Source organism: Chiloscyllium punctatum, chromosome 34 (genome assembly GCF_047496795.1).
Source record: "Chiloscyllium punctatum isolate Juve2018m chromosome 34, sChiPun1.3, whole genome shotgun sequence".
NCBI classification, from domain to species: domain Eukaryota; kingdom Metazoa; phylum Chordata; class Chondrichthyes; order Orectolobiformes; family Hemiscylliidae; genus Chiloscyllium; species Chiloscyllium punctatum.
In genome coordinates, this window is record NC_092772.1 from 53,326,303 (window position 1) to 53,343,209 (window position 16,907).

The 16,907-nt window shown below is 45.5% G+C and overlaps 1 protein-coding gene across 1 annotated transcript in view; it reads left to right on the forward strand.

Annotated features, from left to right (window-relative positions):
* Positions 1–16,087: 16,087 nt before the first annotated feature.
* LOC140459014 (uncharacterized) overlaps positions 16,088–16,907 on the forward strand; it is a 33,944-nt gene continuing 33,124 nt past the window's right edge. The window contains exons 1-3 of the mRNA XM_072553727.1: positions 16,088–16,141; positions 16,224–16,269; positions 16,366–16,567. Of these exons, the coding sequence (XP_072409828.1) occupies positions 16,132–16,141; positions 16,224–16,269; positions 16,366–16,567 (258 nt within the window). The 5' untranslated portion in view covers positions 16,088–16,131. The remainder of the gene's footprint in view (positions 16,142–16,223; positions 16,270–16,365; positions 16,568–16,907) is intronic.

Consider the following 16,907-nt stretch of genomic DNA (forward strand, 5'->3'; position numbering starts at 1 on the left):
GGAAAGGTGTATTGGCATTGGAAGTGGGGGTTGGTTAACTCAGTTGGCTGGGCAGATTGAGTTCAAGGCCAATAACGCTCTTCAGGTGTGATTTTACTTTACAAGCAATATGAAAATGAAAATTTGATCTTAGAACTCTGTTTAAACAGGGATATCTGCACATAGATCTGAGTGGGAGTCATAAAATGTAATATAAATCAATAAATAGTTGGAACAAAATACTGGATGAATTTGTAGAGGAAGAGAAAGTAAATGGCCAGTATCAGGATGACTGCTCCTTTTTTGTATTTAACTTATTTGAGCATTAGATCAAAGGACATAATTTCAAAGTTCAGATTACACTAAATTCAAATGCAGTAAACCAATAAAGGACTGTAGCTGATATCAGCAGAATGAAAGACACCACTTGTAAAGAAATTTTCACAACTTGCAGGTTATCTGAGCACAGGCTCATCAAACGTCTCACATGGAGGTTCACATTTTGACATTTTTCTCTCACTTGGGAAGGGAGGCAATGAGCAAATATCAGAAAGGCCAGCTTAGCCACAAACATAAACATGAATTTCATAAAAACAAGCAATTCTAAAGCAAACGATCATTGTCACAACTCGCTGGGATAGCGACAGTGGAAATCAAGCGACATTACTCCCAGAGTCATCACAAAAGTTAAAAGGTTTTAAAAGAAACAAGTGAAACCTCTAAACTACCTGATTTTTCAGACCCAGGTTGGGAGAAAACATGGACCATGTTTCTGTACTTAACAAGAATTAATATTTATCACAGGTCATTAGATTCTAGCTACAGGTAAACTAATAAATTTAAACTTGAAACCCATTACTCAATGGCCCTTACACAGATAGACACAGAGATAAATAGGGGAAAAACACACATGGACAAAGGGGACACTGGAAAAGTTCAGAGTCTTTGCTCACAAAATCTTTTGAGTTGCTTCTTGATCTTCCGTTTCTGAATGCTGTCATTGGTTTGTAAGAGACACAGGGTGATTGGTTCACCTATAAAAAGTCTCTGACTTGTCAATTAAAAGTTACAGCTTACAGTAACTGCTGAAGGATAGATAAACTGATTTCTTCTGGCTTTGCATTGACATTGCAGAGAACAATGAGTGACAGCTCCTGGCCTGCTGTTTGCATTCTCTCTGTGTCTGGTCCAAGCTGCTCAACTACCTGACAACCAATCACATTGTGGTGAGCAGGCTGGAGACCACTGTCACTGATAATTACTCACTATTCCACAAACCAATCCACTTCTTGTTGCCAACCCAAAATCCATCTCAACTATTTGGCTTCAGTTTGTCTGCAAGCTGAACTTCAATAACTAGCAGCTGGACAGACAGACAATATTAACAATGAAAGTCAGGTTACTGGATTTTTAAAACATTCAGCAATCCTTGCAAATCTCTGGATTTAAAACTGTTGACTGTTAAAAAAACTATTTAAGAAAACACTTCTTTAAAAACCATATGTTCCACACAACTGCCATTCTGTCCTTGATGTACAAAATAACTCTGGTTATCTGAGAGGAGGTTCCAATCAGGATTCCTTCAGAAATGCAGTGCCACACTTCCATTCTGATAGCTGTCTCATGGTGCATACCTAAAGGCTAACTGCGTCCCTTTTCACAGCAGTCAGCTGCCGTATTCTGAAACGTAGAGGTATAGAATCACGGACACCACTTTGAGACCGGCTCTCAAGTGTGTGTCTCAAAGGTAAATGTGAGGTTATGGGTCTGTGAGTGCCTAATGCCTGCTTGAATGGGTGTTACAAAGTGCCAAGTTTGACGAGGAATGGGTGTCAGGTGGAAATATATCTGTGGGAAAAAATCGGCCCCCCTGCCAACCCATGATAGGCCCACAAAAGCAAAATTAGCCAAAAAAACACCCAGAATTCCCAAGCAAGTTCACAAGCCAAATCAGATATCCCATGCAGACAAGAGAATACACTTCAAGCTCCCACTAACAATGACAGAGCACCACAGGTATCTCAAAGCCCCAAGGGCAATTTCACAACCCAGCAATACCAAAGCCACACAAAGCGCAGATTAGACAGAGAGGCAGCAGCAAGGACATGTTCCAGGAACAGGACAATGGAAGCACTACACCACTTCAGAGGAGACATTAACATCTACCTGTGAAGAGGAATGAAACCTTCAATCCTGTCGGCATGTTGCATTGTGTGAAGGAACAGGACATTCATCTGATAACTATTTTCCAATTAGCATCCTTGTAAGTAGATTACTCCATTTCCAGATACATTGAATTTTCCACATTTCTTAATCAGCCTGATTGTGCAGCATTATTATAAAAACTGGGAAAAGAAATTCTGATCTACCTGTACAGACTGTCAGTTCTGTGTCAGTCTAGTCATTTTCTCTTCCAGTGATATCACTTGCAATAAACTGTTTGTCAATTTCACTTTGAGCTGTACTTTGTGATCTCTAACTTCTTGGCAAATTTCTCCAACAATATCACAATTCCTTCACTGGCTCAAAACCCTGAAATTTCCTCCCTCAGGTTATTGTGGGTCAACCCACAGCAGGTGGACTGTTGCAGTTCAAGAAGGCAGTTCACCACCACCTTCTCAAGGGGCAACTAGGGATGGACAATAAATGCTGATCAGCTAGCAATACCCACATCCCACAAAGGATTTAAAAAAGTCATCTTTGCTTTGGCAAATTCACTTCTAGCCATATTTATAGTTAAGTTTGCTTTCAAGCAGTTTCTTGAACAGTTCCGGGCTTTTGCCCGAAACATTGATCTTCCTGCTCCTCGGATGCTGCCTGACCTGCTGTGCTTTTCCAACACCACACTCTTGACTCTGATCTCCAGCATCTGCAATACTCACTTTCGCCCACTCAAACAGTTCAGTCAAGTGACGTAAATGTTCATGCTAGGTTTAGTTAAAGCAATTTAAATAGCTGCACAGAGGCCAGTATTCAGTCACCAAGTCACCCTTTATTCACATCTACACAGGACACGGTCTCTGAGCCAGTGCCTAGAACTAGGAGACTCCTGAATGTCCTGTTGTTCCTCTTCATACAATTTCCACTTGGAACCTTTTGCCAATTATTTTCTAACCACCTTCACCCTCCACAATTTTGAAAAGGAAGCCCTATGTCTACTAGGAATAATTCCTTAACTTGTAAACAACATTTGTGCCATCTCCAACCAGAGAAAGTCTAGCCATCTCTGAACATTCAATGATATTACTATTGCTAATTAAACTTAAGTAGACTGAAATAACTGTACAGAGGATGGTATCGCATTACCAAAGAGCCTTTTGTTTACATGTGCACTGTACATGCGCTGTGACCAGCCAGGTCAGAGCAGGTCTCTAGACTGGGGAGACCTTCTGAAACTGCTGTTGATTTTATTAAACAGTACAAAATACAGTTGACAATAAACAAAAAAAAACAGTTCACAGAAAAACCACTATATACAGGGGGAAGGGCAGCAAAGCCAAATGCCCCGCCGCCCCCCCCCCCCAACCACCACCACCACCGCGACAACTGTTCAACCAGTTTTCAGGGAGATGAGGACAAAGCTCAAATCCTACTTCCATTCATCACAAAGAGAACAGTAACAAACACAGACAAGACCATGCAATCAAATAAAAAAGTGCAAAGAACACAGACTCAATATAACTGTAAAAAATGTACCTGACACCCATCCATACCACATACTGATCAGACCATCCTTGGCTAGCCTTCCTGCAGGACAGTCACGGCCTTCCAGCACCCGACTGCCCACATACTTACTGACCCTTTCTCCTGGCCAGCGTTCCTACAGACTGGCCATTGGCTGTCTGGCTCCCAGCCTCCCTGGGTACTGACCGGTCGACCTTCCTACAGGCTGCCAACAGCCGCCTGGCTCAGTCTCCCCACGTACTGACCAGCCTGCCCTATACTGGCTTTCCTGCCAGGACACTATCACTTGCCTGCCCCCACCTACCCCCTGTACTGACAGGCTCCTCCTACCCACTTTCCTCCAGGCCGGTCATCAAACCTCTGGCCCCCAGCCTGCGTATTGGCTGCCTAGCCCCCAGCCACCCTGCATACTAACAGACCCACACCCAACTCATTTTCCCCCAGGCTGGTCATTGACTCTCCAGCTCCCAGCTGTCCCACATACTGAATAACCCACTCTTGCCCGCACTCAAACACAATTACAAAACCCACATACATTAACAGAATTCACAAAATCCTCAAAGTATACTTTCCAGTACCAAGGCAGAGTCCACGCCCGAAGGCAAAAATGCACACCCTGCAGCACACACACAGGTATTCAGTCTCCATAGGGCCTGGTTTATCTTTAGAGATCCAGGCCTACTCACAGGAACACAGTACATTGTGAAGGTGCAGTTAACTCTCAGGGGTTTGGGCCACACCACACACGCAGGTGTTCAGTCTCCACAGAGGCCTGGTTCATCCACAAAGGACCAGGCTTACTCACAGGAACACAGTACATTGTAAAGGTGCAGTTAACTCACAGTTGTTGGTCCACTCCAGGATGCAATTGCTCACCTCTCAGCACACACACAAGTGTTCAGTCTTTACAGAGGCCTGGTAACTCATGGAGGGCCAAGCCTACCCATAGAGGGCTGGCTCATCTGGAAAGATATATTTTCTCACAGCAGTTCAGTCCAAACACCAAAAAAGTGAAAACACATTCAAAAAAAAAGAAAACCAGAATGCAAGGGCTAAGCCCTGCCACAAAATCAGCATAGTCCTTTTCTCAAAGTAAAAGAGTAACATACAGCCTATAACCAGTCAGTGAAACAATAGTTCCCTAATGAGAACTGAATTATATCTGAAACACATTGACTGTGTAGATCAGGCAGTTTAAAAATCAGTCCTCAGGAATACCAGTTAACAAACTGACTATATAATTCAGCCAGTTCAGGAATCAGGTTTCCTCCAAAAACAAACAGAAACCAACAGGAGCAGTACACACAGGATGTGGTCCAGCCAGCTCAGAGTCAATCCCTCCCTGACACAAATTAAGAATCCTTGACACTGATCCAGCTCCCTCACAGCCAGCTCTCAGAGTGATCAGAACCTCTGACACTCCAGTTTATTTCTTTTTCTCTGACACTCGTTTTTTTTTTCTTTCCCTCCCCACGTTATTTTCTGCTTATTTTTCCCCAACATCAATGTCATATGTGTACAGGTGTAGGACACAGTGAAAAACAAGAACGTAGATCTTTATTTATATTCCACCACCAGGAAGAAAGGAAACACCCAAGTCGCCAGTGAGAAGCAGTGCCCTTCTCATCAAAGGGCAATGCGGCGTGATCAAAAAAATGAAGGGGAGGGCAGAGATTAATCAAAATAGAGTTGGAGGGGGGAAATAAGACACTTCACTCCCCGTGATGCCCATCTCTCCCTGAAAATCTTTAAGGTGTTGGTGGACACCGCGTGCTACCTTCTCCAGGAATACCCGGGCTCAGATGTAGCTGCGAAGAGGGGCAGGCTATTGGGCCTAACGACCTCCTCCACGGCCTGCTGTGTGGACCAGTTTATGGCCAGTTTGGCCAGGCCCAGGAGCAGACTCACGAGGAGGTCCTCTGACCTATCCTCCCCCCTCCGCACCAGGGACACTCCTGGTATTTTTTTCTTTACAGAGTCAGTCTGCTAAACCGAGGAGATCCTAAATCACCTGTTAATTTTTTTTTCTTTTACAGGGTCAGTCCCCTTTACTGAGGAGATTCTAAATCTCCTGGTTATATTTTTTTGTGCTTGTATTTTCCCCAGTGTTAGAAACGAAAATCGCTTCTTAATAATCGCTCTAGACAAATTCAGGAAAACAAAGGTTTATTAGCAAGTCTGCAGAAATGGGCACCCTTCTGAGTAAAAGGCGCGCTGAGGCTTACAAAGTTTCTCATTATATACAGTACAAGTCCCTCCCCTCCTTGGTTCTAACGAGCCATGAGGTTCACATTCTTAAAAACATCATTATTCTCCAACTTGCATCCTTGTCACAAAGTCTGCAACAAATGTCTCCAGACCCTCCCCTTCCTGGCTCTTAACGAGCCATGAGGTTCACATTCTTAAAAACATCATTATTCTCCAACTTGCATCCTTGTCACAAAGTCTGCAACAAATGTCTCCAGACCCTCCCCTTCATGCCTCCAGACCCTAGAGGTGTTATTTTTTCTCTCCCTGTAGTCTTATCAGTCAAAGACTTATTCTTCTCTGTCTGTGCTGTAGCAGATGTCTCTGTATCAATCTGTAGCAGATGTCTCTCGAGTCGTTTCCCTGTCCTGCAGTCTTTATCAGTCAAGGACTCATCCTTCCCTGCCTGTGTTTATGGTTTCATCAATCAAGGGCCTGCTTGTTTTACTCTGCTCACAAACTGCATGCACTATTTTAAACTATTCTACTTTTGAGTATACAAAATGTTTTAAGAAAGCAAAAGTCTAATGTTTTAGAAAAGAAGCAAAAGTTTTATCTTTTATTATAGATCAGTCTGTGGTCTAGGCACATCTTAAAGTTGCAAACCGAAATTACCTCTCACAATTCCACCCTTTTCTTTTTTAAGATGTGCCTAGACCAAGATAAGCCCCCCCTTCTTTAAGGGCCCGGGAAATCTTTGGACTTTCGCAGCAACATCACCTTAAGTTCCCGTGTCCCATGTTGTGGAACCACCACTGCCTGGAGTCGGGAAATATTTTTCTGAATTAGAAGCTGAATACAGGGGATTAGGCAGGGTAATACGAGAAGAAGAATCACAACCCCCCCAACCATCAGTAGCGCCGTGCGCCACCAACTACCACCTAGGAGACCATCCCACCATCCGATGCGACTAAGAGGACGCCAAGATTGTATTGGCACATGGGCCAATTTCCGTATTTCATCGGAAATTTCCAAAACCGCTTTACCATTATCGTCAATTTCTAGGCAGCAGTTAGTCAGGTTAAACTTCCCGCACACGCCCCCCTCCGAGGCCAACAAATAATCCAAGGCAAGTCGGTTTTGATATATAGCAGCCCTCATCTGATCCTGCTGCTTAGCCAGCAGCTCCAGGGCCAGGGCAGTCCGGTTAGTAATAACCTCTACGACTGCTTGGAGCCTGATAATTCGATTTAACATATAGATAGGAGTACGGTATCCCCATGATCCGTCCTGTGCCCATGTAGCTGGCCCGTAGTATGCAATAACCCGGGCCGGTGGCCACTCATCCCCCCAATCACCGACTTGGATATCCCTTGGCGACCTACGGAGAGAGTCAAAGAGTTTAATTCCCAAATCGTTGCCTTCCTTCCGGGGTAATAGGAAGAACGCAGGTCGTATTAGACCTAGGAAGCATACCCCAGCCCATCCCATGGGCAGTTTGGAGTATGCCTGATTACCGCATATCCAAAATAGGCCATCTGGAGCAGGCCCTCCCTGCCTCACAACGTTATCCCACAGCTCCTTCACCCCGGGGACGCCCTCATAAGGACCAGGACCACTGCAATTCCAGTAATCAGCCCCCAGCTTGTCAGAGGAGGAATCAGTACGTAATGGAACGCACGAGCCATGATCTCGGTTTGCAATGTACCAAGTAATATCCTCAGGCCACCATACTCGCGTGGTCGCATCCAATACATTCTGACAGGGACTAATCCCTACCTCCACGGTCCCCTTGCCTTCAATACAGAACTGGCCCTCAGGGCTGTTTGTCAGTCTCCACCCCTGGCTTTTCCTTTCGTTGACATGAGTCCAAGTGGTTTGCAGCAATTCCCCTATGTCTAAGCTTTGGCCAGTCCACGGCCATTGTTCTGACATATGCGGCCCCCCACAAACCCAGCAATTGCTAACATTTAAAACAGTGGCTATTCTAGAGGTGAGATCAATAAACAGGTTTTGTGTAACATCAGGGAGTTCAATCTTTTCTTCTACCTGTTCGTATACAGATGGCACTTTAGAGAGCACGACCATTCTTTGACGGTCTTGCTCTTTTCCCAACCCCCGATCAATGTTCTGTACCCTGGTCTCCTTGACTCTGTCAACCTGCTCTCTGAGCAACACGGAAGATGGGTCCCACCTTCCAGTTTTGCTAATACATACCCAGCGCTCATTTATAGGGCATCCACGGATTTTGCCACCGTATCCCTTATTATACACCTGATAATAGGGTCTTCCGCCCTCCCAACATTCATGGCGTGCACTCACATCATAACACCAATCGTCCACATAGGAATGGGACACAAATGATCCCGTGTAGATTCGAATCCCAAGTCTTACTATAGTTCGACATTTGTCACATCTCCCCTCACCCTCCCCCACATACAGGAGTAAACTGATCAATATCCCCACCAATACAGTCCAAGTAGAGTTCATTATTGCTGTCTTTTCAGTTTTACCACCAACGGCTTGTCCCCTTGCTCGCATGTCCAAGTGCTTTCTTCTTCAGACGGAACAGGCCCCTTTATCCTTGATGCGTGGACCCACCCTTTTTCTTTCGTCCGAACAGCTGCTTCAGTTGTTAACAGAACCAGGAACGGTCCTTCCCACCGCGGCTGGAGCTTTTCGGCCTTCCAGGTCTTAACAAGTACCCAATCTCCGGAGTTCTGCAAAAGAACGGGATAAGGCCAGTAAATAGTTTCTGACAAATACATCTCCCCCTTGTAAAGTGGGACATCCATCAACCTTACTCCAATATGGTAATCCGAACAGCATTTCATCGTCTCATACTTCAGGATGCGAGAGTCTGTTAACCAGCGGTGAGCCTTCTGAGCCAGTATGGCACTAACCGAATGTGGGGAATATACTGTGATCCTTCCTCCAAAGGTAAGTTTTCGGGCCTCTTCCACTAACATTGCCGTAGCTGCCACTGCTTGTATACAGGTCGGCCATCCACATGAGACAGGATCTAAAATTTTTGACAAAAATGCAACTGGCTGACGTTTCCCTGCCCGCAGCTGGGTAAGCACGCCCTGGGCAATTCCGCCGGCGCTATTGACATATAACTGGAATGGTTCCTTCAGGGTGGGTAAAGCTAATACCGGAGCTCGGATCAGTTTACTTTTAATAATATTAAATCGCTGCTCCTCCTCATCTGACCAGTCCACCTTTTGTCCTTCTTGTCCCAGTTTGTCGTACAAGAATTTTACTAAAGTGGTGTAACTTTCAATCCATATCCGGCAATATCCTACTAGCCCCAGGAATTGTCTGATTTCCTTCTTCGTCCTGGGTATTGGCATACCCGTAATCCCTGATATTCGTTCTGGCGTGATACGGCGATGCCCCTTACTGACTTGATGGCCCAGATATCTTACTACTTGCTCCACAAACTGGAGTTTTGTCCTGGAGACTCGTAGGCCCTGTTTCCCCAGGAAGTTCAGCAGGGCAACGGTGTCTGCCCGTACCTCCTCCTCTCTTGGTCCTGAGAGCAAGAGATCATCGACATATTGGAGCAATTGATTCTCCGCGTTACACCGAAATCCTCCTAAGATCTGCTCCAGTATTTGTCCAAACAAGTTGGGTGACTCCGTGAATCCCTGCGGCAAGACTGTCCATCTTAACTGTCGCTTTTGTCCTGTGGAGGGATTCTCCCATTCAAAGGCAAAAAGGTTCCGACTTTCTTCGTCAAGGGGGCAACTCCAGAAGGCATCCTTCAGATCTATTACGCTGAACCATTCATGTTCGGGGGAAATTTTACTCATTAACGTGTAGGGATTGGGTACCACCGGGTACCTAGCCTGGACTACTTCATTCAACCCCCGCAAGTCTTGCACCAGCCTATATGTCCCATCCGGCTTCCTCACAGGGAGTATTGGAGTATTGAAAGGGGACATACATTCCTCCAGTAGTCCATCTGTGATTAATCTTTCTATCACAGGTTGTAACCCCTCCCATCCTTCCATAGCAATCGGGTACTGTTTCCTTCTCACAGGGCCTCTTCCTGGTAACATGGTGATTTGGAGAGGTTTGATGTTTAAACCCCCTCTGTTCCCTTCTCGGTACCATACTTCCGGGTCTATTTGTTGATCATCTTCTTCGGTGAGGGCGAACAATCTTACCACCATTTCCCCGTTACTTGGTACCGTTCCGATCCCTAGTTTGACCTGCAAGTCTCTTCCTAACAAATTAAACCCCGCCGATGGCAGTAGAAGGAGGTCTCGTTTAGTAGTTCTGTCTTCATACCCAATTTCCACGTCCTCCACCACTGGGACTTGTAATTTCTGTCCTCCAATTCCAGATACCCCCATAACTTTTCCTCCTGCTCGGGTGCCGGGGGGTATTTGGATTATACTTGATCTTTCGGCTCCCGAGTCCACCATAAATGTGATCTCCGATCCTTGGGGTCCTACTTTCAAGTTTACCAGGGGTTCCTGTCTATAGTCCTTTTGCCCCAAGGGTAGGAACCCCCGACCTCCCTAATCTTCCTCCATCAGTGCGTACGACCGCACCTCCCGCTTGTAGCGGGGGCACTCCCGTTTAAAATGTCCCTCTTCATTACAGTAGTAACATCTGAGTATCCTCTTCGTTTCCCTGTCACGGTCTCGCGCTCCTCCACTCTTCCTTTGTTCCGGCCATGGTTCTCTTTTCCTCTGCTCTTGCCACGACTCTCCCCTTTCCTGTTTCTGCCACGGCTCCCCCTTTTCCCTTCTTCCAGCTTGTCATTTGTTGCACCGTTTGCATCATTATCTTTGTCGCCTTCTTCTGCTTCTCATCGTCCCTTCTCACAAACACCTTTTAAGCGTCCCGTAGTAGTTCACTTAGAGATTTACTATCCCAATCATCCATTTTCTCTAACTTCTTTCGTATGTCCGGCCAGGCTTTTGATACAAACTCTACCCGTATGAGTTGTTGCCCCACGTCCGTCTCAGGGTCCACCCCAGCGAACTGCTGCAAGTTCTTCCTAATCCTGTCTAGGAAGTCCGTAGGGGTCTCCTCCGGGTTTTGATGATTACCAAAGGCCTTGGTAAAATTGTGCCCCTTCGGGGCTGCCTGTCTTATCCAATATTCCCGCATGTCTCTCATGTTGCGCCGTCCTTCCTCCGTGTTCTTATTCCACTCGGGGTCGGTGAGGGGAAACTTCTGCTCCCCTCCTTCTCCCCCCTCTTTCTCCCAGACCAAGAGCGCAGCTTGTCGTATCATCTGACGTTCCTGGCTAGAGAACAATGTTTTCATGATGGAACATATCTCTTCCCACGTGTAAGTATTCGGACCCAGGAACTGATCTAATTGTTCAGCCAGGCCCATGGGGTCCTCTAGTAGACCCTTCATCTCCCTCCTGAAATTTCGTACTTCAGTACTCGTCAAGGGAACGTTCACATATCCCGTCCTTCCTTCCTCGCCCCCCATGGGCACTTCCCGGAGTGGATTCATTATTGCAATTGAGGTAGGGTTTTGTCCGTGACCCCTTCCAGCTCGAGATCTGGTCTGTACCCCTGAGGTAGCCTGTGATTCCCCCCATTGTCTTCCCCTTCCTCTGACTCGTCGTCACCCGAAGGAACATTTTGTGGGGCAGACGGGGTCACGTAGGGCGGTGGTAAGTGATCTAAAGGTTCCCATTCTTTCTGCCTTCTCGAGTCTTCATTAGTTGCCTGCATTTGGCAAGATATCGTAACCGGTAGCCAACAAAAGGCATAATCACTTTCTTCCAGATTATCATCAGGTTTTGAATTGACATATAAAATGAGAGCTTGCCGGACCCAGTCTTCGTCAGTACCGAAGCTAGGCCACCACACTGAGTCGCCCTGAATAGGTTTCTGGGACCACTTTTCACAGGATTTTACCATCTTCCTTCTAGATTTTCCTTTTCTCCCACCCTGATTCCAATTATTTAACATTCTTCCTAACGGACTATCGTCAGGTACCCCGGGGTATGTGTCATTGTCCCTGTTTAAGCCTACCCTTCCCTTAATCACTTTGGATCCCCTATTTCCCATTGCCGAGGACTTTGTATTTCTCGTATTATCCCGTGATAATCTATCACAATTTAGCCAATTCCCGGACCTTCAGTCCCGTGATCGCCCAGGTTCCTTTGCAGGCACCCCCGGTCTTTGGATTCCTGTGTCCTACGTCTCTGCGACACAGATCACAGGCACCCCGTAGGTCCACGTTCCTCCTCAAACACGGTCTCTGCAAAATCCCTCACAGGCGAGCCCCGGCCTCTAGATACCTGAGTCCCACGTCTCTGTAGAAAAATCCACAGGCACCCCGTAGGTCCCCAGGTCTCCGGAAACACGGTCCCCACAAGTTTTTTCTTACCTGGGTTCGGTGCACCGAAATTACTCGATCGTTAACCGTCCCCACTGCCTCGGCTACACCCCTCCTTTGTTTTCCTGAGCCTCCCGGGTATCACTCGCTCAAGCCGCGCGGGGCGACAAGCAAGGAATCAGGGACTGCCGAAATCGGCAGGGTGCACCTTCTCCGATGTCCTTCCTCAGCTCCCCTTGCGGCCGGAGTGTTGACCGGATGAGCCCCCAAGTTGTTAGAAACGAAAATCGCTTCTTAATAATCGCTCTAGACAAATTCAGGAAAACAAAGGTTTATTAGCAAGTCTGCAGAAATGGGCACCCTTCTGAGTAAAAGGCGCGCTGAGGCTTACAAAGTTTCTCATTATATACAGTACAAGTCCCTCCCCTCCTTGGTTCTAACGAGCCATGAGGTTCACATTCTTAAAAACATCATTATTCTCCAACTTGCATCCTTATCACAAAGTCTGCAACAAATGTCTCCAGACCCTCCCCTTCCTGGCTCTTAACGAGCCATGAGGTTCACATTCTTAAAAACATCATTATTCTCCAACTTGCATCCTTGTCACAAAGTCTGCAACAAATGTCTTCAGACCCTCCCCTTCATGCCTCCAGACCCTAGAGGTGTTATTTTTCTCTCCCTGTAGTCTTATCAGTCAAAGACTTATTCTTCTCTGTCTGTGCTGTAGCAGATGTCTCTGTATCAATCTGTAGCAGATGTCTCTCGAGTCGTTTCCCTGTCCTGCAGTCTTTATCAGTCAAGGACTCATCCTTCCCTGCCTGTGTTTATGGTTTCATCAATCAAGGGCCTGCTTGTTTTACTCTGCTCACAAACTGCATGCACTATTTTAAACTATTCTACTTTTGAGTATACAAAATGTTTTAAGAAAGCAAAAGTCTAATGTTTTAGAAAAGAAGCAAAAGTTTTATCTTTTATTATAGATCAGTCTGTGGTCTAGGCACATCTTAAAGTTGCAAACCAAAATTACCTCTCACACCCAGCACCCATGTTGTGTGTGCAGGTGTGAGACACAGTGAGAGACAACAGATGGGCAAATCTTTATTCAATTCCCACCACCAGGAAGAAAGAAAACACCAGGGTGGCCAGTGACAGGCAATGCCCTTCTCATCAAAGGGCAATGCTGAGTGATTGAAAAGGTGAAGGGGAAGGCAGGGATTAAATCAAAATAGAGTCAGACGGGAAAATAAGACACTCTACTCCCTGCAGTGCCCACCTCTCCCTGAACAGCTCGAGGGTGTTGGTAGACACCACGTGCTCCTCCTCCAGTGACGTCCGGGCTCGGATGTTGCTGTGGAAAAGGGGAAGGCAACCAGCCCCAACGAGCCCCTCCATGGCCCGCTGCCTGGACCTGTTTATGGCCAGGCCCAGGAGCACACCCACACCTTCCCACCCCCATTCTCTGTACAGGAACCACTCCTGTTTATTTATTTATTTATTTTTTAAAGTAGGTAGGCTCAGGCAGCAGCAGTGGTGCAGGCAAGGTCCAGGCTCCAGTATTCGGAGCAGGCCCAAGCTTGTAGCAGCAGCAGCAGTGATGGTAGTAGCTGCCTGTGCAGTTGAGCACAGCTTCAAATTAGCAAAAAAGCCAGAAGACAAACAATCACAATAACAATAAAGAAGAAACAAACAACTTCAAAATAAACTCTTCCTCTTCAATGGGAAGACACAAATAGAATCAGTCTCCTTTTAACACAGGAAAAAGAGCAGAGTCCTTCTTTCCACACTGATCCAACACTCTCAGAGCCAGCTCTCAGAATGAAACACAATCATTTACTTTTTTTATTTTTATTTCAGAATGTCTGACATTCCTGTTCTTTTTTTCTTTTTCTTTTTTTTGTCCCACACTACTGCCGAACTGTGGTAGTGCTTGTATTTTCCCCAGCATCCTTGTCATGTGTGTGCAGGTATGGGACACAGTGAAAGACACAAGGTGTACAAATCTTTATTCAATTTCCATCACCAGGAAGAAAGGAAACACCCAAGTGGCCAGTGACAAGCAGTGCCCTTCTTAGAGTGTAATGCTACGTGATCAAACAGTGAAGGGGAGGTCAGGGATTAAATCAAAATATAGTTGGAGGGAGAAATAATACAGTCCACTCCCTGTAGTGCCCACCTCAGGCAGAAACAATGGGTCTGCCTGGACAGTCCTGTTTATGGATGCTGGGGAGAAAGTAGAAGCAGACTGTACAGGGTGAGGGGACTATGAGCTACAAGGCTGTCAAAGGGAGATAAGATGAGATTGCTGATGGTGATGGACACAATAGCCTGATGCTGAATGGTGGGGTCATATCCAGGAGGAGATAGGAGATGGTATCTGAGAGCTGGCGCTCAGCCTCAACAATGTAGAGATTAGTCCGCCAGACAACATCAGCATGAGTCTTGTGGGCAGGCTTGATGATAAAGCCATGTTTGGAGCTGAGAGCATGGAGCCCCTTCAGTTCAGAGGGAGTTAGGTTTCAACGGGTGAGGGGTGGGGCAGAGAAATTCAGATGACCAATATGACATTGACAATTCTCAATAAACAGGTCAATTGCAGGTAAAAGGTCAGAGGGAGGGTCCAGGTGGATGGAGAGTGTTGGAGGTGGGGGAAGGGTAAAGTCATTGAGTCATACAGTCATTGAAACAACCTTTTTAGTTCAAGCAGTCTGTGCCAACCATCATCCCAAACTAAACTAGTCCCACCTGCCTGTCCTTGGCCCATTTCCCCCTAAATATTTCTTAATCATGTACTTGTTGAAATGTCTTTTAAACGTTGTAACTGTAACTGCATCTACTCTGGAAGTTCATTCCACATATGAACCACTCTCTGAGAGAAAGAAAAACTCCCCTCATGTCTTTTTAAAATCTTTCTCCTCTCACCTGAAAAATATGCTCCCTCGTTTTGAAAGCTCCACCTTAGGGAAAAGACTTGTGCCAATCATCTTATCTATACCCTTCAACTCCTATGTTCCAGTGAAAAATGTTCCAGCCTATCCAGCCTCTCCTTGTAACTCAAATCCTCCATTCCCAAATGCTGGAGATTCTAAAACAAAAAGAAAAATTGCTGGAGAAACTCAGCAGATCTGGCCGCATCAGTGGAGAGGAAGAACAATTGTTTTGAGTCTGGTGTTTCTTCATCAGAACAGACAGCAGTTAGGAAAATATAATATTTACAGCGAAGATGAGATTGTTGTGGGTGGATGTGGGGGAGAGGTGAGGGGATAGATGGAGACAGATTCCAGAACAGGCAGACAAGGGGATTATTGAGAGTAAATCAGGACTGAAAAGAAGCTGAATAAGTATTAATGAGGGCTAAGAATATGAGAAAATGGTTAGTTTGTGTCAAAACCCAGCAGAGAAAATGAAAGTAATGATGGTGAACAAAAAGAAAGATTAAATCAGAAATCCTGTCCGAGAGAGGAGCAGATGTGTACCATCTTGAAGAAATTTCTGTGTGTTTGACACAGTCTATCCACTTTCTACAAAGGGACATTTGCACGTTACCATAGAGCTTCAACCCACTGGTTAGGGTTCAGCTGGACAGTGCTGACAATTCTGGGTATTTAGGAATAATGTTAAAGTCTTGGGAGGGTTAATCATGTCTTACCGCAGACAATTTGGTTCACAACTCGAATGGAAAATTCCAGCCCTTTGTTTCCGACACGAGGGCAAAGCAAATATCATGCAAGAGAGAATAGCATTTTCATTCAATAATGTTGGAGACTTACAGCTTAAAGTTGCTGAGGAATGGCAATGAAAGAATAAATACATAAGAATTAAACCATCTTCCTGCTCAGCAAGTTTTCTTTCTGTCACCAAATCCATCGCTGAGCAGAAGCAAGAGGCAGAGTCCGGAATTTCCAAACCCGCCTTAGGTCGTTTCTATTTCACAGATTAGAGTTTGTACCTGGGCTGAGTCCAGACATGGGAAGCTGTAAGTCAATAATTTTGTGTTTGTCTGATTCTATACTCGTATTTTAAACTAAATAATTTAATACATTCACTTTTTATTTCAGCTTATTCGAATGACAATGCCGTTCACAGTCCAGTTTTCAACCGACGGTGAGTTTCTGGACCAGCCGAATCAATTAATAAATTATGTAAACAAAAACCACTTCAATTTAAACTTTTTACACCCTTCTTGTATTTTTTTGGCAGAAAGCTGGAATCTCTGAGGGACTATCTGTTGGGCTACCAGCCTCCCAGAGAATGTGGGAAGTATATAAACATCTTGCTGTTTGGAATGGAGGGAGCTGGTATATCAGCCACCATTAACACATTTCTCTCAGCTCTGGATCCAAAAGGAAGAATAACGAACCTTGCACCAATTGAGCGGAATCGGAAATCTCTTACACCCACGGTACTGTCTCCTGTTTTTATTTTAATAATTCTTTGTATGTTGCTGCAACTGGCAATCCTGTTTATTGTCCGTCTCTGATTAGAGGATCCAAAGGGATAAAAACAAACCGATCAAAACAGGAGTAATACCTGGAAATGAATGTACTGGTTCTAATGAAGCTGTTTAAAAGTATACAATACAAATGGACCAGTATGTCTCTTCTACTGGACTTCCTGGATTTTCTAATCATTTTGCACAACAGCAACTAAGTCCATTACAGCAGTTAGTGTGCTGGGCCATTTCAGAAGGCAGTTAAGTATCAGCACATCAGTGTAGGGCTGGAGTCACACCTTGATGAAAG